The sequence below is a fragment of the Ictalurus furcatus genome, chromosome 11 (assembly GCF_023375685.1).
Source record: "Ictalurus furcatus strain D&B chromosome 11, Billie_1.0, whole genome shotgun sequence".
Taxonomy (NCBI): Eukaryota; Metazoa; Chordata; class Actinopteri; order Siluriformes; family Ictaluridae; genus Ictalurus; species Ictalurus furcatus.
In genome coordinates, this window is record NC_071265.1 from 25514746 (window position 1) to 25539328 (window position 24583).

Consider the following 24583-nt stretch of genomic DNA (forward strand, 5'->3'; position numbering starts at 1 on the left):
ATAGATAGATAGCATGCGTAATTATTGAGTGGTTGTAATCTAAGCTATTTTTCCACTCTGAACAGTATATAGATTGGTTTTAACATACAGCCCACATCCACCTGCTTCCCATCCAACCAAGCGTTGTAAACTGTGCAAATGATATGCAAGATGAAAAAAGCTCCAGCCAGTAGGAGGTGCAACACACAAAGCCCAATAATCAGCCAAGGTAGGAGAACGGCTGAAAGATCAGGACAGTGGAGTCTAACTCTGTGTTCCAGTACTGTTTTCAACACACCCTCACCCACTTCCCCTACACCCTTGTAAGTGTGTCAAACAAGTGCCCCCAAACATCCCAAGAGGTGGCGTGAGTGTGTAGCACACTTTCAGCACGAGCACACCAAACCTTGCTTACAAGAACAATGCAGGTGGAGTGATTTCCTTGTCCATTTGCATGGTCTGTTTTTGTACGGTGGTGTGAAAAAGTATTTGTCCTGATTTCTTCTGCTTTTGTGCATATATATCCTATGAAATTGTTTAAGCAATGAAAACAAAATCTAAGCGAAAACAAAGGCAACCCGAGTAAACACAAAATACAGATTTTAAATGACTGAAGCAAAAAAGTTGTCCAACTGGGCCTGTGTGAAAATGTATTTGCCCCTGTAGTTACTAATTCCCCAAATCTATGAAACTGCATTTTCCGGTACGTTTTCGAAGTGTGGATCCGTGAACACTTTTTCAGCTAATATTTACCCATAACTCCTTGCGCAAGGGAGGAAGGAGGGGATTTGGGAGCGTTTGCTTCGCCGAATTCAAGCACGCGTTTCAGAGCGGTGCAAATGAAATGCGGTAAAATACATCAAGGGAATGGTGAATTAAACTATATAGTATAAACTATACACGGAATAATGAGTGAAGAAAAACCGAAATGCAACAAGGAGTCTGTTTATGGTGACAGTGTTCTCTTCTGGGCAACAACGTTCTCTTCCTTACATGACATGTTATTATATCCCAGTACTTGCATACTCGTTTACTACACACTCAAACGTATGCACTTTTTCTTCCCAAAAAGAGTACATACTTTTACTACATAGTATAAGTATGCCAGTTGGGACACGGTATGAAAGAATGAAGAATATAGTATCATCGTAAAGTGTAGTGGAAGTTATTTTGTATGGCGTATTTCCCTTGAAGCTCTGTATATACTGTAGTAATATTGACTTGTTTGCCCGTTAGCAAATTTTCTAGCTAGTGTGCTAATTAGCTAGTGAAGTAAGATAATTTATTTACAGCACAATTATTAGCCCGGTTTACACATATGGTGCGTTCACATCATGTCTCTTTTTTTCTGTCATGTACTCGTCACATCTGGCTAATCATTCACGTTTTATCGAGCTTATAATCTCCTACAGGAATTTTCTGAACGTTACATGGCGTCGACATCCATTTTGAAATGGAATAGAAAAACTGCAATGGTTAAGCTTGAAATTCAAACAAAGAGTAAACAGTACAGTGTAGTGCAGTTTCTCAAAAACAAACCAGTACATAAGACTAAGGACATTTTCACACCCGGCTCGTTTGGAGCGTTTGTTTCGGAACCTGGTGCGTTTCCTCCCTCGGTTCGGTTTCTTTAGACGTATATGAACACGGCGATCGCGCATGGATCTGCACCAGAACAATCCTTTGCAAAGGAACTCTGGAGCGGGTTCACTTGTGGTGAGAAAGCAAGCCGACCCAACAGACCAACGAACCAATCTGTAAAGCAACGCTTAATAGCAACTGGGTTACGTAAAAAAAAAAAAGTGTTTGTTTGGCTAACGGCTCGCAACATGAATCACGGTTTAACTCGGACACACAGACGAGGTAAAAGGCCTCACTAAAATTTAGTCTCATGAGCATACTTCTGAACAACTTTCAAAAACACAGAGGTTTACAAAATGTTCAGCGAACTTCTCACTGAGATGGACTTTAATCGCTCTGTGGAACATATAAATTAGATAAATAACTACAGCTAAAAAGAAAGCCACAATAAGCTCGCGGAGCTTCTGTCTATCCATCTGGGTGGGGTGGATGACCGCTATGGGCGGAACCCCGGAACATGATCGGGCGCACACTGACCAATGAGAGGACAGTTTACTCACATGTGACTTGCATAAATACATTTTGGTATGCTTTGAGATGCTGCCTTGTGAAAGCGACCCGAGCCAAGGAGAAAATAACAACACGGTAACAATTTAAGCACAAATCTACCGAATCTATTTTAAGGCGTCTGAAAACGCCTTAAAAATATGGTTTAGCTAACTGTTAGCTATCACAGCATTTTCTATAATTTTGCCATAGAAACAATTCTTGAATCCAATTAGAGGAACTGCATCAAATAGTCTCAAACTTGTCATCTGGTTATTATTATTATTATTATTATTATTATTATTATTATTATTATTATTTTCGGCTACACTAGAGTTGACTCGATCCATCATTTTACAATCTTCACTTGTGCTGCTAAAGTAATAGAACTGGCCTTAAGGCTTTGAGTAAAGGGAAGTGGAAGGAGAAGGTAATGAGAGAATGTTAAAAATGATACTGAAACACAGCATGAGACAAACGTGTAGATGACACAGGAAGAACGGATGGACACTAACTTGGAGTGTCTGGACAACTTGGGTCACTGGAACCTGTGGAGAAAAGATGGGGGAAGGAAATGTAACAGCCATAAAGAACCCCACACACTGCTGAGATTTAGAAAGAGGGGACAGGTAAGAAAAGAGGAGAAAGATGAGGGAGACGCACTCGGCTTTTCGGTGGTCCAACTAAAGATGAAATTCACACATTAGGTACCAAGATCAGACCTAGGAGGCATGTTATGTTCTCATGTCGTCCTGCGTTAATATGCTTAATTTAATACATTTGTGTGCCATTTGTGTAGATTCTTTGAATCATATAGATATTGTATATATATATATATATATACAAGTCTAAAAGTCTAAAATTCTGTAACCATTAATGTGCAAATGCTTCTATTTTGCATTCTTTTCTAATTTAATACAACACTATTCATAACAAATAATATTACTGACAACATGAGTGAAAAGTAGAATCCTTTAAATTTTTACATTAATTTCAGAGTGTCTTAGTGTTTGGTTCAGTTTGTACAGAACAAGTTTGTACAGAGTTTTTTCTTGTGACTGTTTCAGGCAAAAATGCTTGATTGTGCTATGTCTTTTTTCAAAAGTTTAAAACGTTAAAATCCAACATGCATCGCAACATTTTTTTTTTTTTTTTTTGCAGAAAACTAGTTGAATTGGCAAAATCGCAACTGCACGGAAATTGTTTCGCATGGGCTTTCGAAGTGATGTTTGTTGGTAAATGAGACCTTAAAGCTGTACTTATGTTCGACTTTCGGCTTTGGCTGAATGTGCGTCGTGATGATGTCACATGACGCATCTTGAACCAAATCCTTGCTTAATTTTGCATTCATTTCTGCGATCGCAAAATGACAATATCCTGGAGGGACTGTTTGGTACGTCCCCTTTTTGCTGTAATGACAGTGTGCACTCGAGCTGGCATGGACTCTACATGTTTGTGCAGAACCTGATGATCCGTGTTAGATTAAATCTATCGGCCTTGTCGTCTGAACACATGCTTCAATAGAAGAGATTAGGCATGAGGGAAATCTGACCTTTTGTACAAAGCAGTTAACATGGTCGATATCACAAATTTGCCTACATTTAAACAAGGACCTAGAAATCTAGAATCTTGAATAGTAAATATTCAACGTATGTGTGTGTGTGTGTGTATTGAACATTTACTTTCTTTGTTTTAAATACTTAACATTTTTAAAAACCTTCTGTTTGTTTCCAATTTGAAAAAATCACAGATTTTCAATATGGTTCCAGACGGTATATATTAAAATAGATAGCGAATGACTTCAATCTGCACATTATGCGTTCAGACAAATTTTCCCCCATACCGATGCTCCCTCGTTGTATTGTAAAATGAACGGTTATTAATGTTTGTAATGTAAAGACACTCACAAACCCTGCAGATACTGTAGAACGCTGCATTTTCCTACAGCAGTGTAGTTTAGTACAAAGTTCAGTTTGTATAGAGTTTGTACTTTAGCTGGAGATGTGTCATCTACCTGAGGCGCTAACATATATCTGTTTGTGTCTGTTTATCCAAATCAATGTGTGTGTGTGTGTGTGTGTGTGTGTGTGTGTGCGCGTGTGTGCACAATGCAGTACCCTGGGTTTGGTAGTTTAGTCTCCGCATCTCTACGGGATCAGACGAGTGGGCCAGCAGATGGTCCTTTACTCCAGCTGTGTGTTCATCCTTCACTGAGGGAGATGCTCGCTTCCTACACACAGACACACACACACACACACACACACACACACACACACGCATGCCACGACAAGGGGACTAATTAGAGCACAACACTATACACTCGCATACGCTTAAGCCATTAGAAAAACAAATGCATAGAGCAATGCAGATAATGACACAATTTCATGTACACCCATACACACATATTGTACAACATAAAAACAAACAAAAACAGACACACACACACATGTACAGTGCATGCTAACAAATATATAGACTTAAATACTACATATTGATATACAGCACCCTCCACTAATATTGGCACCCTTGGTAAACATGAGTAAAGAAGGCTGTGAAAAATTGTCTTTATTGTTTAACCTTTTGATCTTTTGTTCAAAGAATTCACAAAAAATATACTCTGCTCTCACGGATATCAAACAACTGCAAACACAATATAGGTTTATCAAAAAAAAAAAACTTTAAGTATAGGTGTGCAACATTTATTGGCACCCTTTTAGACAATACACGGTGCTAATTCCATTTGCCAAGATAACAGCTCTGAGCGTTCTCCTATAACGCCTGATGAGGTTGGAGAATACATGGTGAGGGATCTGAGAGCGTTCCTCCATACAGAACCTCTCCAGATCCTTCACATTTCGAGGTCCACGCTGGTGGACTCTCCTCTTCAGTTCACCCCACAGGTTTTCTATGGGGTTCAGGTCAGGGGACTGGGATGGACATGGCAGGACCTTGATTTTGTGGTCAGTAAACCATTATTGTGTTGATTTTGATGTATGTTTTGGATCATTGTCCTTCTGGAAGACCCGACCACGGCCCATTTTAAGCTTTCTGGCAGAGGCAGTCAGGTTTTCATTTAAAGAAAGAAATGAGACAGTGGATAAGTAAGACAACGGAGGAAGGAGAGTTATTCTCATGAATAAGACATGAGATTGGAGAAGTGAGAGAGGGAAGTTGTGTAGCATACATGTGGAATTGGGCAAGTAAGCGAGTGGACGAGTAAAAGAGTGAGTAAAATGAGTGAGAGAGTGGATAAGTGTGAGATTGGAGGACTGAGAGAATGGAGGAGAGAGTGAGTTAAGAAATGAGTAAGACACTGTGGAGTAGAAAGAGAGAGAGAGAGAGACAGACAGACAGACAGACAGACAGACCGACAGACAGACTCACCTTTCCTGTTTGCTGTGGCCGTGTAGGATAGAGCAGAAGGAAGACAGATACATCAGAATGTAAGAGCGGACAGATATACAGAGTATCCCACAGGCAAATAGTCCTGCCTTCTTCTAGGACCAGTATAGTGTGATGTGAAAAATATAAACTGTATTGTGACTACTATAGAGTGTATTGTGATTACAACAATATGTATTGCGTGATCCAGAAGGTGAACAGAGAATGAAAAAGGTCCCAGAATGTATAGACAATATAACCAGTGCTCCAATACAGTAGTGTTGAATGCCGTCATAGACCCAGCGTTAGTGTTAGTACCAGTGTATAATGACGGACTAGAACCATAACATTTCAGTGGTACAATGGAAGGACTGGAGGAGTCACCTGCACATATCTGATATATTAACCTTCACAGTATGCGCTTAACCTCTCAACAAACATTTATTTTTACTATTATATTGTATAGTGATTGAGATGTGACTATTATAGAGTGTATAGTGATTGATATGAGATGTGACTATTATAGAGTGTATAGTGATTGATATGAGATGTGATTATTATAGAGTGTACAGTGATTGATATGAGATGTGATTATTATGGAGTGTATAGTGATTGATATGAGATGTGATTATTATGGAGTGTATAGTGATTGATATGAGATGTGACTATTATAGAGTGTATAGTGATTGATATGAGATGTGATTATTATGGAGTGTATAGTGATTGATATGAGATGTGACTATTATAGAGTGTATAGTGATTGATATGAGATGTGATTATTATAGAGTGTATAGTGATTGATATGAGATGTGATTATTATAGAGTGTACAGTGATTGATATGAGATGTGATTATTATAGAGTGTATAGTGATTGATATGAGATGTGATTATTATAGAGTGTATAGTGATTGATATGAGATGTGATTATTATAGAGTGTACAGTGATTGATATGAGATGTGATTATTATGGAGTGTATAGTGATTGATATGAGATGTGATTATTATGGAGTGTATAGTGATTGATATGAGATGTGACTATTATAGAGTGTATAGTGATTGATATGAGATGTGATTATTATAGAGTGTATAGTGATTGATATGAGATGTGATTATTATAGAGTGTATAGTGATTGATATGAGATGTGATTATTATAGAGTGTACAGTGATTGATATGAGATGTGATTATTATAGAGTGTATAGTGATTGATATGAGATGTGATTATTATGGAGTGTATAGTGATTGATATGAGATGTGATTATTATAGAGTGTACAGTGATTGATATGAGATGTGATTATTAAGGAGTGTATAGTGATTGATATGAGATGTGATTATTATAGAGTGTATAGTGATTGATATGAGATGTGATTATTATAGCATGTTTAGTGATTGATATGAGATGTGATTATTATAGAGTGTTTAGTGATTGATATGATATGTGATTATTATGGAGTGTTTAGTGATTGATATGAGATGTGATTATTATGGAGTGTTTAGTGATTGATATGAGATGTGATTATTATGGAGTGTATAGTGATTGATATGAGATGTGATTATTATAGAGTGTTTAGTGATTGATATGAGGTGTGATTATTATGGAGTGTTTAGTGATTGATATGAGATGTGATTATTATGGAGTGTATAGTGATTGATATGAGATGTGATTATTATGGAGTGTATAGTGATTGATATGAGATGTGACTATTATAGAATGTATTGTGACTTAATATTAGTTGCGATTATATATACTGTATTGTGATTAATACAAAATGTGACTAATGTACAGCAGAGTGTATTGTGATTAATATGAAATGTCACTATTATGGAATATACTGTGATTAATTTGAAATTTATTGTATTGTGACCAATATAGAATGTATTGTGAGTAATACCAAAAAGTACTGTTACCAATAGATGCCAGTTCTTATAGTGAATTGTGACTTACAAAGAGTACGGTGTGACCAGTATATGTTTTGTGACCAATATAAAATGTATTATGTCTATTATAATATAGAACAGACTGTTACCCATATAGAGTGTATTGTGACCGATGTAGAGGGTATTATGAATAATATGTGTGTTGTGAATATAGAATGCTGATATACTTTCTGCTAATCTCCTCTTACAATTCTAACTTGGTTATGCCTATTGCAGTAGGTTCTTCTTGTTTGCCCTTCATTGTCGGAGTGTGTATCGTTCTGAACTCGCTGTGCTGGACGAAATGGGTTTAATTATGCGTGCCATTACTCTCCCATCTCCCCATGGCTGCAATATTTTAAACTCCACTTTAATGGACCTGTCTGCTGCTGGGTGTGTGACTCAGCTCTTCTGCAGTGTAAGTGTAAGTCAGCGCTTTTCGAAAATGACACAGGCTATTTATACTTTACAGTGGGAATGGTATGGAGCTGACTCAACTTACAACATTTAACACACCTGTCTTGGGCTGCTGGCCAGCCCAACCCCAGTTATTTATTACCGTACAGCAGAGAGAGAGTGAGGGAAGGGGAGAGAACAAGACAGACAGGCAGAAAGAGATACAATGAAAGAGAGACAGATTAAGAGTGAGATACTAAGAGTAAGAGACAGAGACAGAGTGAGATTGTGAGACAGAAAATGTGGTAACAGAGACAGATAAATGAAGTGGGTGAGAGAAAGACAGACAGTGTAAGGGATCTGTGTGTCTCACCTCTTGAAAAGCAGGATGGTGATGACGATAATGATGATGAGGACGACAGCCAGCACCGGCCCCATCACCCAGAGCATCTCGGGATCTTCTGCATGTCGCGACATGTGCACCTGTACTATGATGGGGTCAGAGAACGGGCTTGTAGCGAATGTTTTCTACAGGACACACACACACACACACACACACACACACACACACATTTCATGAAGGCCACCATAATTTGAACGGATGGGTACAAGACTAGGACTGCTTTTATGATCAGTGCAGTTTCACCACTAAATCAAGAACATTGCATGCTTATTGGCTGAAAGCAGGAAAGACAACAACACAATGTACCCACTTAGTCAATATCAGCTATCGTTAAGAGTCAACAACAATTATCACAGTGTAAGAACAGTGTGTGAACATGATGTTTCAGTTTTAGATTTAAAATATTTCCCACATTTGTCTCAGTTTTATCTCTGTTTCTACTTCTCTAGATTAAAAGCAAACACTTTTTAAACTTGTAAACAAAGGTTTCTCAACCTTTTTTTTGGCCAACGACCCCATTTTAAGGGTTCAAAATGCTCGTTCTGGATATGGTGCAACTGTGTTCTGCTGTAAAATGGGCTTAAGAGGAGCCGCAAATTGAACAAAGGCTAATGAGATTGTAATAATAATAATAATAATACTACTAATAATAATAATCGGACCGTATCAATTATTATTTCCATAATATATTCAACAAATCCAGTTTATGTGCACAGAGATTTACTATATGGCCAAAAGTATGTGGGCACCTGACCATAACACATCATAAGTACATTTTGAACATCCCATTCCAGATTTAGTCCAAATTTTCTGTTATAAGAACCTCCACTCTTCTGGGAAGGCTTTCCACTAGAACCTGGCTGTGGTGATCTGCTCATTCAAGAGAATTAGTGAAGTCAGATACTGATGTTGGACGTGAAGACCTGGGGTGCGGTCAGTGTTCCAATTCATCCCAAAGGTGTACAGTGGGGTTGAGGTCAGGGCTCTGCTCAGGCCACTTGACTTCTTCCACATCAACCTTGGCAAACCATGTCCTCATGGACCTCCAATATTTATGAAACAAACTTACATCATGCTAAACTATTACCTGTAACTTTATAGCTTTATATCTTGCCCATTTTTGAGCAAAGGAAAATGACAAAGGTGAGAAGAAGCATCATCTTTTCGGAAACAACCGAAAGTTTTTTTCACATACACTGATGGTTTGGCTATCCTTAATAGCAAATAGCTGTGAGCTACTGACTGAACACACACACGTACTGAAAAAGCTCTATTACAGTGAGTTACTCTGCGGCGGAAGTCAAACCCAGCAAATCTTCAAAGCTGCAGAGCGACCAGTGAACTCTCTCTACACTAATCGCTTTAGAAATGCCTCTCAGAAGGAGAGAAAGATGGAGAGGAACAGTTGGAAAGAGTGTGTCGAGGGCGGCGTTGACTCCTCCACCCTGCTGAGCGCAGGAGGATACGCATCAGTGACCCATTGTGGATTAATCCCATCAGCGCGACACCTTCTCTATTCCCTCTGGAAACGTCAGCAGGAACCAAAAAATAACTTTAAAAAAAAAATCCCATCTCTGCAGAGGCATGTGAATCATTAGAGTGCAGCCTGCAGGCTTCGAACACTGGGGCGATTTAGACAGACAGAGAGAGAGAGAGAGAGAGAGAGAGAGAGAGAGAGACAGATGGGTGAGTTCCTCCTCCGTTAAGAGCTTTCCATAGAGACACAAACTGAGCAGCGCTGCAGAAGATTGCCATGTGCTTTAACAAACACCTACACATAAATGTTTCTATATACTCTAGGTTTTACGTAGGGATCCACTGACCCCATTCTTCTATTTTCAATATAATATCAATATCTTAGCTCAGAGTATCAGTAATTTTCACAAAAGCTAAGTGTATATATAAGAATACCATGCTTGCTGATATACACGTTCACCAAACGATGAGTTTAAAACATAAATAAACGTCCAAACTTTTGCCAGCGTAGCGACTGTTAAAGTTAATTAAACTTAGATATCTACTGTTTCTATTAGCTCCACGCAATGAAGTGTTAGATATAGCTAGCTGATTAGCTTTATATTTAGGGTTTCTTTCAGAGTATGCAAAAACCCGAATAGCTGTGTGAATAAGTAATTGCAAATAGATCTAGCTAGCTAATGTGAAGATTGGGTTGTAGCCAAATAAAACGATCCCAGCTTTAATTTTTAGGACAACACCCATACTCTCTCACTATATTGCTCACCCTTTGTCTTTTAACTTTTAACCCATCACAATAACATTTATATCCGATCATTTATATTATTGCATTCATATGCAGTGCACAGGGAGGCACAGTGAATACCAGTTCTTCTCTCAGCTACAGCAGTCATTAAGAAGCCATCACACACTCCATTCTGTCAAAAACTGACTCTGAGCCAGCCCAGGAGGAGGAATTTCATTTCCACCTTGATAAATTTGTCTGTTATGAGTCATGTTGATCCACGTGTCACATAAAATTAAACAAATCAATTTGCTGGGTGTAATTCCCTTTAAACATCCACATGCATGGTGACTTTGTGCTCCCTCTGATAGTCCATTAGACAGCAGGCCTTTAAATAGCACTCAGTTCCAGCTGTGCTGCTAACATTGGCACTAACTTTGAAATAATTATTCTTTAAAATAATATCTGAATAGCATTAGACCGATGTCAGACAAGCACTGAGCTTCTGCTAGACTAATATTGCGCAAATGTCGGCCTATACTGGCACTATTTGCAGTTATTCACCTCTCCAGTAAGACTAATGTCAGCCTAATGTGAGAATAATGTTGGGCTAATGCCAGACTAATGTCTTCATCAGATTAGTCTAATATCAGCCTAATGTTAGACTAATGCTAGACCATTGTTGGACAAATCTCAGACCAATGCTGGACTAACGTTGGACTAATGTCAGAATAATATTGGGCCAATGTCAGACCAATGTTGGACTAATGTTGGACTAATGTCAGACCAATGTTGGACTAATGTTGGACTAATGTTGGACTAATGTCAGACCAATGTTGGACTAATGTTGGACTAATGTCAGACCAATGTTGGACTAATGTTGGACTAATGTCAGACCAATGTTGGACTAATGTTGGACTAATGTCAGACCAATGTTGGACTAATGTTGGACTAATGTTGGACTAATGTCAGACCAATGTTGGACTAATGTTGGACTAATGTCAGACCAATGTTGGACTAATGTTGGACTAATGTCAGATTAATGTCAGACTAATGTTGGACTAATGTCAGAATAATATTGGACTAATGTCAGACCAATGTTGGACTAATGTTGGACTAATGTCAGATTAATGTCAGACTAATGTTGGACTAATGTCAGAATAATATTGGACTAATGTCAGACCAATGTTGGACTGATGTTGCACCAATGCTGGACTAATGTTGGACTAATATCAGAATAATATTGGACCAATGTCAGACCAATAGTCGAACTAATGTCAGACCAATGTTGGACTAATATCAGACCAATATCGGACTAATGTTGGACTAATGTCAGACCACTGTTGGACTAATGTCAGACCACTGTTGGACTAATGTTGGACTAATGTCAGGCCAATGTTGGACTAATGTTGGACTAATGTCAGACCAATGTTGGACTAATGTCAGACCAATGTTGGACTAATGTTGACTAATGTTGGACTAATGTCAGACCAATGTTGGACTAATGTTGGACTAATGTCAGACCAATGTTGGACTAATGTTGGACTAATGTTGGACTAATGTCAGACCAATGTTGGACTAATGTTGGACTAATGTCAGACCAATGTTGGACTAATGTCAGACTAATATCAAAATAATGTCAGACCAATGTTGGACTAATGTCAGACTAATATCAGAATAATGAAAAATGTTGGATCAATGTTGGACTAATGTTGGACTAATATCAGACCAATGTTGGACTAATGATGGACTAGTATCAGACCAATGTTGGACTAATGTTGGACTAATGTCAGACCAATGTTGGACTAATGTCAGACCAATGTTCAACTAATGTTGGACTAATATCAGACCAATGTTAGACTAATGTTGGACTAATATCAGACCAATGTTGGACTAATGTCAGACCAATGTTCGACTAATGTTGGACTAATGAACAATGGTGGATAAATGTTGGGCTAATGTCAGACTAATGTTGGACTAATGTCAGACCAATGTTCAACTAATGTTGGACTAATATCAGACCAATGTTAGACTAATGTTGGACTAATATCAGACCAATGTTGGACTAATGTCAGACCAATGTTCGACTAATGTTGGACTAATGAACAATGGTAGATAAATGTTGGGCTAATGTCAGACTAATGTTGGGCAAACCTCAGATTACTCATTCCCTCGCTTTTAGTAACCACTTTATCCTTAGGGTCACAGTGTTCCCTGAGCCTATCCCAGAAACACTGGGTGTGAGGCAGGAATACACCTTGGATGGGTCGGGCTAATGTCAGTCTAACGTAAGACCAGTGTTAGATTCATATCAGCCTAATGTGGGACCAAAGTTGGACTAATGTCAGCCTAGTTCCTGTCTAACAGACTACTGTCAGACTAATTTTTAACACGAGAAAATCTTGCGCCTTGTGAATGGGTCTGGTGTTGCCCGCTGTAGAGATGGACCTTATCTCTGCTTTAAGAGAGAGGGGTATCCCCTTCTCAAGTGTCGGACACTAATGTGGAAGTTGACATACATAGAGCTATTTCAGCTTGAGTGAGTCCCTGATCAAAGTAAAAATGAATCTGTTCGACCAGGATGCTGCGGGATTGCTCTAAGCTTTTGCTGCCTCAAGAACAATAAAAACAACATGCTATTTTGAGTACATAGAAAAATTAAGTCGTGATCATGAGAAAACAAGAAAAGAAAAAAAATTAAATAATGCATGGCCACTTAGGGCTTCTGTACATATCAGCCTAATGTAGAACTACTGTAATGGACTAATGTCAGGCTAATGTTGGGCTAATACACTAATGTCAGACTAATATTGAGCTATTGTCATTCTAATGTCTAACTATTGCTTTTGCTATGATCAGGCAAATCAACAGTCTAATATCATGCTAACACTGGGCTAACTTCAAGTGTTCCAAGCCCTCAGTATTGTAAAGTAAATCCCTCTCTCCCTCTCTCTCTCTCTCTCTCTCTCTAACCTCAACCTCCAGACAGAAGCTCTGAGTGATGGCAGCTGAAAACTCTGAGCGATTTTCTCAGAGGAGAGCATTCACACTGATCGATTTCATCTGCTCTATCTGATAGAAATGCGTCCCACTGAGTGACTAATGCACGCCTTTTCACTAAAGTCCCCCACTTACCAATGCAGCTTCAACACCATTTGTATGTGTGCTTGTGTGTGTGTGTGTGTGTGAGAGAGAGAGAGAGAGAGAGAGAGAGCAAGAGAAAGACAAAACATGAGAAATCTACCATGAAGCAGGAATCTAAACCAATGATAACGTTAACATTATAGTTATACAGTAACTATGCAACTGCTGATTTTCTCCACCTTCACACACTTGATCTGTCCATTTCTTTCCCTCCTACCACCTGCCCAGTGGTAACAGCCAGAACTACCTGAACCTTGTTCTCTTTTCTCCAGCACGTTTAATTTATTTAAAAAAATCAAAATGGTCTCCAGCCTGATTCATCTTTTGTTTTCTTTTTTATTTATTTATTTATTTATTTTTTACGCTAAACTGTTTAACAGCATTCTTTCCGCTTGTTCTTCTCTAAAGGGTGGATGCAGTTATTCCGAGCCAAATGGCTTTTTGATTTTCTCTCTGCCCTGCTGTTGCACATCCCAGGAGCTTGTTTTGATAAATGCTGCTAATTTACAGTGACATTGTGTCTCTTTATAAAGTGACGGTGGAATTTAGCTGAATAAAATGTGCACATTTAGACAGCCTTCCAACATCCCAAACTGGCCTTTAATAAATGAACATTGCCAGTGTTTTTAACAAAAAAAACCAAAACAATCCTTGCTTTGGTCTGATAATATGAAGGTTAAATATCTGAGAATTTTTTAATTTAAGATGCTGAGATATTCAATTTTGACCCCCAATAAGGTCAAAGCAGATACTTGCCAACTTTGTGCTTATATACTTGTATAAATGTTCTCATTTATAATCAATGTCATGCAAATAACATACTTAAAATATTTGTATATAGATAGAACCATATAATTCCAAAATGTACTGTATCTATAAACACACACTTTTGGTGTCTTTGGTCTGTAATATATATATATATATATATATATATATATATATATATATATGTGTGTGTGTGTGTGTGTGTCGTTCGTACAGAGTCGTGGTCCCGGAGAGCAGCCATGATGAAGGTTCGGTAATGAGTCTGAGTGAGCAGTGCTCTGTTGTAGAAGCCGCTGTAGTGCCGCTCGTCTCCGAGTGTGAAGCTCTCCGGCAGTGTGTGCAGCCTCGCAGCGATGTACGGCTTCAGAGAGTCGTCACTCTGCCTCCTCTTCCTCTTCATCACAGTTGAATCTCCACCAGCCTCTAACAACTAACACACACACACACACACACACACACAATGCTGTATGAATATTTCCAGACCTTTTATACACTTTATACACACATACAGACATAGAAATACAGAAGGACATTTCATGCTCAGACACACTCAACCATGCGGGTAGACAAACACAAAATAACAGATACATTATATTCACAGACACACAGTGACACCCCCCTTCTCTCTCTCACACAACGCAATTGCAATTTCAACACCATAATAAATAGCAGCTCACGCATTCAACTTGTTGTCTATTCCAATGAAAGGCCAGTTTTTGTTATGCATTATTTTATTTGTCTTTTGAATTGTGTCTATTCTGTATGATATATATGTATATATATATATAATATATAGTGCTGTGAAAAAGAACCCCATTAGAAATGCAGTTTCATATGATTCGGGGAATTAGTAACTATGGGGACAAACACATTTTCACGCAGGCCCAATTGGTATTGGACAGCTTTTTTTCTTCAATAAATAACATTATCAGTTAAAAACTGTATTTTGTGTTTACTCAGGTTGCCTTTGTTCTATCCTAGATTTTCTTTTCATTTCTGAAACAGACACACAATACCAGAAGGACTCCAATACTTTTTCACAGCACTATATAAAGTCGTCATCTATTACTTTTAGGTGACAGATGGCCAAGCGTGAATCTTACACATTTTCCCCTCAAATACCTCAAATACAGCTGATCTGCTGAGACACGTTCAGTGTCTGCCGTTCACTTCTCTAGCTCTGTACTGGAACGGTTCATTTTTGTCAGAAGTCTTCTTTCAAATCCGCCCAGTAAATTAACCTGACATATCTTTCTTCCTAAGGTTCAATCTGTCCAGCGTAAACATGCCTAACCGCTTTCCATCTGTAATGAACTTATTGTGCATGATAAGGATTCAGCTTCTTCATTATTAACACTCTTTGATGATAAAGTGTAATGAGAATGTGAAAATGGACAGAGACACTGTTCTATATACTGTATGTGTGTGTGTGTGTGTGTGTGTGTGTGTGTGCTCCTGGAGAGCAGCCATGATGAAGCTGTTGCTGAAGCCCTGCGTACAATCATGCTATATTTATTTCACAAGCCTGACACTCATTTATATTCAAAACCCCAGATAGTATAGCTCTGAGAGAAAGCGAGCGCAGGAGAAAAACAGAGTGTGTGTGTGTGTGTGTGTGTGTGTGTGAGCCATAAACTGTCTGTATTAATAACATAAAAGAAATAAAAATGAACAGTTATGTAGTGACAAGGAGAGTGAGGGGGAGGCCTATAGTCAGAACAGAAAGTTACAATGGCAGCGCAGGAGAAATAAAGGGAATGTATTAAAAAAAGGCATGTTTATCAAAATGCAGAAATACTACAGGATTTCTAAACCACAGCTCATGCGTTTTACTGTTTCGACATTTATAATGAGACAAAGACAAAGAGACAGAGAGACAAGCAGACAGACAGATACACACAGAGAGATAGAGAGAGAGATAGACCAACAAACAGATAGACAAATACACGCTCCATCTATCTGTTGTTGTTTTTTCTATACATATATACACATGCAAAATCACCTATAAGTTAACACACTGTCAGATACACATATAAACATGTCCCTCTGCTCACACACCTCATCCAGGTCGATGTCTTCCGGACTTTCCCAGTGGCGCAATGTAGCTTGACTCATGGGCACCACCACTATGTAGTACCACCTGCAGAACACACATCACAATACACACGATGTAAACCATCAGTCACGGTGAACGAGGCATGGCCTCTATGATTCATTCAAGAAAGTAGAGATACACAGTGTGAATAGTTAGGGACCGCTTATCCTATACAGAGTTGCAGGGGAGCCTGGAGCCTATCCCAGGGAACTCTGGGCACACCCCATCGCACAATCACACACACACTATGGACAGTATGGAAATGCCAATCAACAATACCTACAACGCACGTCTTTGGACCTGTGTCCGTGCACACAGGGCGGAGGCGGGATTCAAACCTCCAAGCCTGGAGGTGCGAGGCAAGCTTGCTAACAACTAAACCATCGTGCCCACATAAAGTAAGAATCTGGATAATTCAAAAGCTTTTATGAATTAAGTAATGCTTTAGACCAGGGAACAAAAATAAAACGGCCTCTATTACTCAGAGTCCAACACTGAGACCGAGAACCACTCTCTCTCTCTCTTTTTTTCTCTCGTGTGTGTGTGTGTGTGTGTGTGTGTGTGTAATTCAGCTGCCTACAGCGGCTACACCTGGATAAAAATTACATGCCATTTCACAGCCTGAGCTACCAAACTAGATTTATTGATTTTGCATTTGTAAGAGATTGGGTCTGGTTATTTTGTGCACTCTGCATTCATTTGGCAACCTTTCTGGCTTTCTGAGTTGAAGCTAATAAGATATTTAACGATTAACAATTACAGTAGAAGAGCTCTTGCTTATTTATTCTAGCTTTTGCATTAGTAGGATGAGATTTTTTGTGCTTTCAAACCCTTGCAGTAAACAGCATCGGGCTACGTTTGTCTGATCAATAGTACGGACAGCAAATGCATTTGAAATCTAACTTTAATTTAGCATTGCACTATTAGTTGTAGAAGTATTAATGCTTTATACAATACTATGAAATCGGTTTAACCCCACTTTTGGTTTTATTCAAGGCTGGAACACTAACTGGATGAGCTGAGCTAGAGTGCTATGAATTTTGCAGTTTAGATCCTAACCCTGTTCGTTTCCATATTTATCTCCAAAATAAAATTTTTTTTTTATACCTTAAATCTACGATTCTGGCCGTGTTCTTTGAATCGGAGAGGTTATAGGGCCCCGGCTTTGTGAGCCACAAACAAGTGAGGTTATTTTATATTCTGCTGCCTTCTCTCAGTGTCCAGACCACTGCATTATCTCAAATCCCTGCACTGCCCTAAACAAAAGGATCTGAGCACACGGTGTGAAAATGAAGGAAAGCCACTTGTTTAAGAGCTTGGAATGAGCACGCAACAAATACAAGTAAAGGAAGAGAAGAAGGCTTTGAGGATGACATGACCCAGTAGTCAATATTCGACTGCGGTCAAACCACACACCCGTCTTGCCCGTATACGTCTCTGAAACTCGACACAGAGAGCTAAATATCTTAAGCATGTGTGAGATGTACATCTCTCCTCCTTGTGTCTCAACGGCTATAAATTAAGGCAAGAAGAGTCCGTGTCAGAGTTTTTCTAATTCCAACCTGGATGTTTGCGTCACTCCACTCTATCGTTGCCTCTGATGCACAAACGACAAATGTAATTTCTGATTTCTTTTTTTATTTCTTTTTCATTTCTGATTTTTAATTTAGTTATTTAAATGCACAGTATGAGGAGGAGTAGGCCAGGTTTTAATTTCACTGCGAGTTATAACTTGTATATAACCGCCGAGCCCACACATGATGTTTATTTATTAATTTTTTTTTTTTTCTTGATTCATGTCAATATACGATCTATATTCGTTCTATCCTCTTCAGCTGTTTGTCTCATTGGTGTGGATACAGAGAATATTTGTCATGCCACGGCAGACTAGCGACTCCATTTCTCAGAATGCACCGCAGACTACAAACATGGCCGCCGAAAACTACAACTCCCAAACTACACGGAGACTCGTTCACCTTCCCCGGTATAAAGTACGGAACTGCACTGCACCGTGGCTGCTAAGAATGACAACAAAGCCAGTAAAGCTTGTGGTTCGGTCTCCGTGTCGTTGTGTATACAATCAAGGTAGCGTAGCGGTCATATGGTAGGGGCTTGACGAATCCGGGAAGGATACGCAATGTTACAGTAGAACCAATCAGGGGCGAATGTGGGCGAAGCCACGCCTTCGTTTTCAAAAGTCTTCGTTTTTGGTCTGTTTACACTGAAACGCGAGCCCGGAGTTTTCGAACTAAAACGGGGTCTTTGGCGTTTCCAAAAGTCTCCGTTTTCGATGGTCAAAAACACCGGCATGGTGTAGATGACAGGCGTAACAGTAGCAAAAGTGATGCGTTTTAAAATGAAACCGCACTCGTGTAAACAGCGCCTCAGTCTGTGTCTATGGCAGCCAACACGCTGCGATGCCTGAGCTGCATTAGTGGAAGATTTCGATTTTGTGGGCGTCACACAATGTAAATCAGCTGTGCCATGAACAAGCCTGGTAATTGATAGGTCACTGGTATTTCAATTTGTGAGTCGCTTTGGATAAATTCATCTGCTAAATAAATAAATGTAAATGTAACCGTTACCAAGTAGAATCAACGTGACCGAAATGTATACAAGTCTGCTGGGAACCTTTAGTTCAGTGTGGCCCAGGAAAACATTTCCACAGCTTTATTAACAAATTAATAAATGAGGCCCTATTTAAATCTCCCAATGCCCTTGGTGAATATAAAATTAAGCTTTATACCCATGGCTGTCATTATAATAACCTGCTCACAATATTGCCCTTATAATTGCTCTTAATTTTCTTTCGCCTTCTAATGAGTTCCCAGTGAAGAGTTTTGTGACTGCAGGAAGCAAAGTCTGACTAAATGCGGCAGGTAGCAGCAGACAAAAATGTTTCCCAGTGCAAGAGCCAACATCTGCGCGTAAAATGCGTATCTTCACAGGACTGAGAGTATCAGCCCACTGGAGGGAAGGAGAAACACAAACACTGCAGACTGTCATGGAAATAAAATCACCTGTAATAGATCCCTCTGTGAAGAGATTAATCTCAAAGGGATTCGGTGGAACCTTGCACTGAAACTGTAAGATAAGCATTCATTTGTGAGTCAGGTTATTTTGGATTCTGCTGCCGTCTCACAGTGTCCAGACTACTGCATCATCTCAAATCCCTGCACCGCCCTAGACCAAAGGCTTCCGAGCTCCGGCTGTAGCAGACACGAAATACCGGTTTAAATCATTTGCTAAATTAAGCTATGCATAAAAAGTCTATAAGAAAGTAAGTCACTGTCTGCACACTGCACTCTAAAAAGTCATTCAGGGGACCTATTACCACAACTTAATTAAATGTGTGGTTGCAAGATAAAAATCTGCATTTATTTATTTATTTAATTAATTAATTAAACGTTTTAAGTTGTAAACATTATTTTGATGGGTTGTGTCGACATAATAATGTTGATAATTACAACAACTTAACAGTGAGTGTCATTTCAACCGAAATTTCGGCTTTCATTGATTTGAAACTAAATTTAAGTAGTAACTTTGGCTTGACAACTTCAGGTCACTAATTTTAAGTCCCCTCCCCTACCCATTTAACATGCCTGGACAAATTCAGACAGTTAAGACTGTGGTAGAGGACCCGTAGACTGAACAAATACTACGGACAAAGGACATTTCAAGGTAAGTACCGTTTCATTTACAAATAAATTCTACTAAAGCAATGAATTTGGGCATGTTCTCAATTGTGATATGACCAATAGTGGACTCGTGTATAGGTTAGGCTACACCTGCTAATACAGTTGTTGACTATGTATGTAGCTAATGCTTGTCATGTTTGGCAGTGTAATTTGAATATCTACCCTTTAGTTTACCGTAGCAGTGGATAAGAATGATAAAGTTTCATTTGACAAATCTGCTCATCTAGAGAGGGCTTTTCCATTTGTGCTATAGGACGGAAAAGCATGATTAAAATTTCTGCTTATTTGTGTACCCGTCAACTATACCGTGTAATCGAATTTCACGTATTGGAACGTTTTTAAAAATCTTTCGTCGTTCACATATATAGCCTTCTTGCTCCATTGTAGTCAATTTGCTCTTTGACCAAAATTAGCAGCCTTTGAAATGTGGATAGTTCTATGAGAGGGATAAAAGTGGTAGATGCAGAGTGTTTCCTTTTTGTCTATATTGCTCATTTCATTCGGTGCTTTCATGTCTGTAAAACCTGCAGAGATGTTAGGTATGAGATTTGTATTGTGAATGACACTGGATTTTAATTACTATTGTTATACAACTTAAAATGAGTCATTTTTCCTGGTTTAAAAAGGCTGCATTCTACTGGAGAAAATCTAATTGGAGCAACTTAATTTTTTTTAAAATGATTGTCAACTTAAAACCTTGTGTTCATAATTATGGTAATTAAGTACATAACGCTTAAATTCCTTTTAAATAATCTGAAAAAAACTGGTTGGAACAACTTAATTTTTATGAGTAAACACCTAAAAAAAACTTGTGTTTATTATACAAATTATTAATTAAGTGTTAACTGAAAATACAGCTGATTGTAGAGGAATTCTCTCATTTCTCTAACTCAGTGTAGTTCGTTGATTGAACTTCATTTCGTTAGAAGTTGTCATAACTCAGAATGATTGACGCAAACGGTCGCGTTCATTTTGTTCTGTTGAGCCTAAACATTTGTTTTTAGAGTGTGTATGTCCATGTGTCTGTCCGTTTTAATGGGTGTGTGGTGCAGACCTGACATGTGCAGAGGTGCTGGCGGTCACTGCGGGCAAGGTTAGTGTGACTCTTCCACCCACAGCAGACTCGTGGACCGAGCGGCTGGGCTTTGTGTCGAGCAAGTCCGGGGCTGTGCGGATGGACACTTGCTGCTGCAGACCTCCGGCGCTGCTGCCTCTGTTCATCAGCACGAACGAGTACTCAGTGTCGGGCTGAAGACGGGTGATCAGTTTCCTCCGCAGATCGCCCTGCACCTCCACGCTCTGCTGGTTATACAGGATCTGCCAGAGGAGGGAGATTATGTTAACACAGATACACGATCTCACCAAAACCCTGTGTTTGATGTGACAAAACAGCCAATGCTTTGACTACATGGGCAGTGACTTGGATTAAACTACCGAGTGTAAATGATACAAGAATGAAATGAAATGAACACTGCTACCGCTGGATTGTGGCTTGGACACAGGTTGCAGTGGGTGAAATTAACTCCTGTACGAGGGCCACATTTACGTCTGGATCTGAAACCACACCGATGGGAAGGGAAACGTGGTGTATAACTTTGGTTTGGTTTCACTGTGACCAAAAATCCAGTTTGCACATATCCATCCATCCATCCATTTTCAGTACAATTTATCCTAAGCAGGGTCACAGGGAGCCTGGAGCCTATTCCAAGGAACTCGGGGTACAAGGCAGGGGACACCCTGGACCCGGGTGCCGATCCATCGCATGGCACAATTGCATACGCATTCACACACACACACACACACCACGGACAATTTTTAGAGATGCCGATTGGTCTACAACGCACGTCTTAGTACTGGAGGAGGTAACCAGAGTACCTGGAGGAAACCCCCGAAGCACGGGGAGAACATGCAAACTCAGCGCACACAGGGCAGAGGCAGGAATCGATTAACTAACACAAAGTAATGTGTTAGCAAACTACCTGATACTGTTAATGCATGTCATAATCCAATGTAGTGTGTTTATATTAAGGGGGAGGGGTGTGGATGTATGAATGTATGTATGAATTTGTACTAATTAAATAATTATTCATTACATTTACTAACTAAGTTGTTTGCCATGTACCCTAGATGGTGCCTATAAGTGAGTGTCTGTCTAGGTCTACTGTAGACAGACACAGTCTTCGTCTTCCCGTCATCTTTCTATCCGACTCTGTGTTTCTCTCTTTGCTGCTTGCCTCTATTTGTCTTTCCCTTTCATTTCATTTCAATTTAATTACCTGCCTTTTCCTTTTTCTCTTTGATTTTGTTTTCATGCTTCTGCCTGCCTTTCCTTTTCTCTAATCATCACTCTGCTGGTTTTACAGAATCAGGCAGAAGAGGGCGCTCACAGTAACACATAGAGCGGTATAGGCTTGCATGCTGGGAACTAACAGGAGCACACATACTCTTCTGCCTCTCCTCTCTCTCTCTCTCTCTCACTCTTTTTTTTCTGACCTTCAGCATACCATCTGTACCTCTGCCTCTTTCTTCACTTCTGCTCTTCTGCGAACACACACACACGCACGCACGCACGCACGCACGCACGTACAGCGTAGCTCTCAGCAGTGGTTTCTGGTCCTGTAGTAGCTCTGGTCTGTGTATTTTTTTATTTTTCCTGTTCCAACACACCTAATCGAACTCATCAGCTCTTTAACACACTTTGCCGAGTGTATGTGGGTGTGTTACAGCTTATTCTCACTGAATGCTGTTTTCAGTGTGTTTGTGTGTGTGTGTGTGTGCTTCATTTCCATTTTGAAGGCTTTGTTGTGTTGTTTTCTTGTTTTTTTTGGTGGTTGGTGGACCTGATGTGTGTATGTAGAGTAAAAACTGAATGTGGTGCGTGATTGCTTTTGCTGTGTGACATTGGCAATGATGAGCACCTTTCCTCTGCTCTGGTTCAGTGCCTTACTGGTTCATGCCATTGTTTTCTATGGTCAGTAAAACCATTTATCCCACATGTCTGCCTGTACTGTATGTCTGCTATTGATAAAGCTCTGTCTATTTTGTGTGTGTGTGTGTGTGTGTGTGTGAGAGAGAGAGAGAGAGAGAGAGAGAGAGAGAGTCACCTTAAAAGGCACTTGAGGCTTGTAGGTTTCGGGCACCTCCCATGTGAGCAGTACTGAGGTCTTTGTTGCTGCTTTCACCCCAAAGTTTTTGGCAAATTCTGTTAAATAGAAGAAGGAGTCATGCACTGAATTTCTCCTGAAACTCCCTTAAAATACTAGATAAAATGTGCATTTAAATGTTAAACCCCTGAAGTGTGTCTGAAGAGTACAAACTGAATGTTAAACATCATGCCGTGTTTTACTGGAAAAGGGCAGCCTAAATTTTGCAACACGTTATTAGATAACATTCAGGCAAATTATTTTGACACACAGCAACACTAAAGCTGTTATTCAGTTCAGTGCAATTGTAAAATGGGACATCAAAATCCGCAGGTCTGTGTGTAATTTCTTGGTGCAGTCTCTAGCTTAGTTTCTAGTGTTTGGTGTAATGAGGTCCCTAGTCTGTTGGTCCTGCTTCTGTGTTATTACGATTATCTGTATTCTAACCATGACACTGGAAAACCTCTTAATAAGGCTGGTTTATTAAAGACTAAAGATTTTCAGTCACCCAGTCCAAAGGGAAAGTTGCTGCCTGCGGCTTTCAAACTGAGACTTAACACCAAAGCAAAGAACTCCATGAAATAAATGGATGACTCTCGTCCATGGAGGTTGTGGTCTGGTGATCTTCTGTGATATTCACTTAAAACCAACTTACTTGATATTGTTTTTCAATTAGTGGATTATTACCTCAGGGTTATACTCTACACTTTACTTTACTTTCCTCTTATTGCGTTTTCAAGCTTTTATAGTTTTGTCTTTTTCACACTCTCTGTAAAGCACTTTCTTAGACCCTGCTTGAAAAGAACTGTATAGGTAAAGCTCATTATTATTATAATTATTATCCATCCATCTATCCATTTTCTGTACTGCTTATCCTGCACAGGCTCACGGGGAGCCTGGAGCCTACCCCAGGAAACTCGGGGGCATGGCACCTGGACGGGGTGCCAATCCATTGCAGGGCACAATCGCACACACAGTCACACACTACGGACAATTTAGAGATGCCAATCAGCCAACAGCACGTGTCTTTGGACTCTGGGAGGAAACTGGAGTACCCCCCGAATCACAGGGAGGACATGCTAACTACGTGCACACAGGGCGGAGGCGGGAATCGACCCTCCAACCCTGGAGGGTCCAACAACTAAGCCACCCTATTATTATTATTATTATTATTATTATTATTATTATTATTATTGTTAATGACCCATCTGCTGACACCAGACATCATTACAATCCTCCTACACAACGGGATGTTCACTGTATCAGTGTTTAGAGTCATAATATTTCAGTTTATGCAAAGCTCGAACCCCCAAACACACACATTTCTACATCACA

General features: G+C 39.5%; 1 protein-coding gene across 5 annotated transcripts in view; it reads right to left on the bottom strand.

The window, feature by feature from the left end:
- The window catches only part of ptprfa (protein tyrosine phosphatase receptor type Fa), a 261978-nt gene that overhangs the window by 32017 nt on the left and 205378 nt on the right, over positions 1 to 24583 (bottom strand). For 3 of the 5 annotated variants that reach the window (XM_053636812.1, XM_053636813.1, XM_053636815.1), the window contains 7 exons: positions 23210 to 23307; positions 21160 to 21422; positions 16371 to 16452; positions 14527 to 14742; positions 8174 to 8328; positions 4224 to 4336; positions 2622 to 2654 (listed from right to left, as the gene is read on the bottom strand). In XM_053636812.1, coding sequence (XP_053492787.1) covers positions 2622 to 2654; positions 4224 to 4336; positions 8174 to 8328; positions 14527 to 14742; positions 16371 to 16452; positions 21160 to 21422; positions 23210 to 23307 — 960 coding nt within the window. The remainder of the gene's footprint in view (positions 1 to 2621; positions 2655 to 4223; positions 4337 to 8173; positions 8329 to 14526; positions 14743 to 16370; positions 16453 to 21159; positions 21423 to 23209; positions 23308 to 24583) is intronic. The other 2 variants (XM_053636814.1, XM_053636816.1) reach the window with 1 other exon arrangement.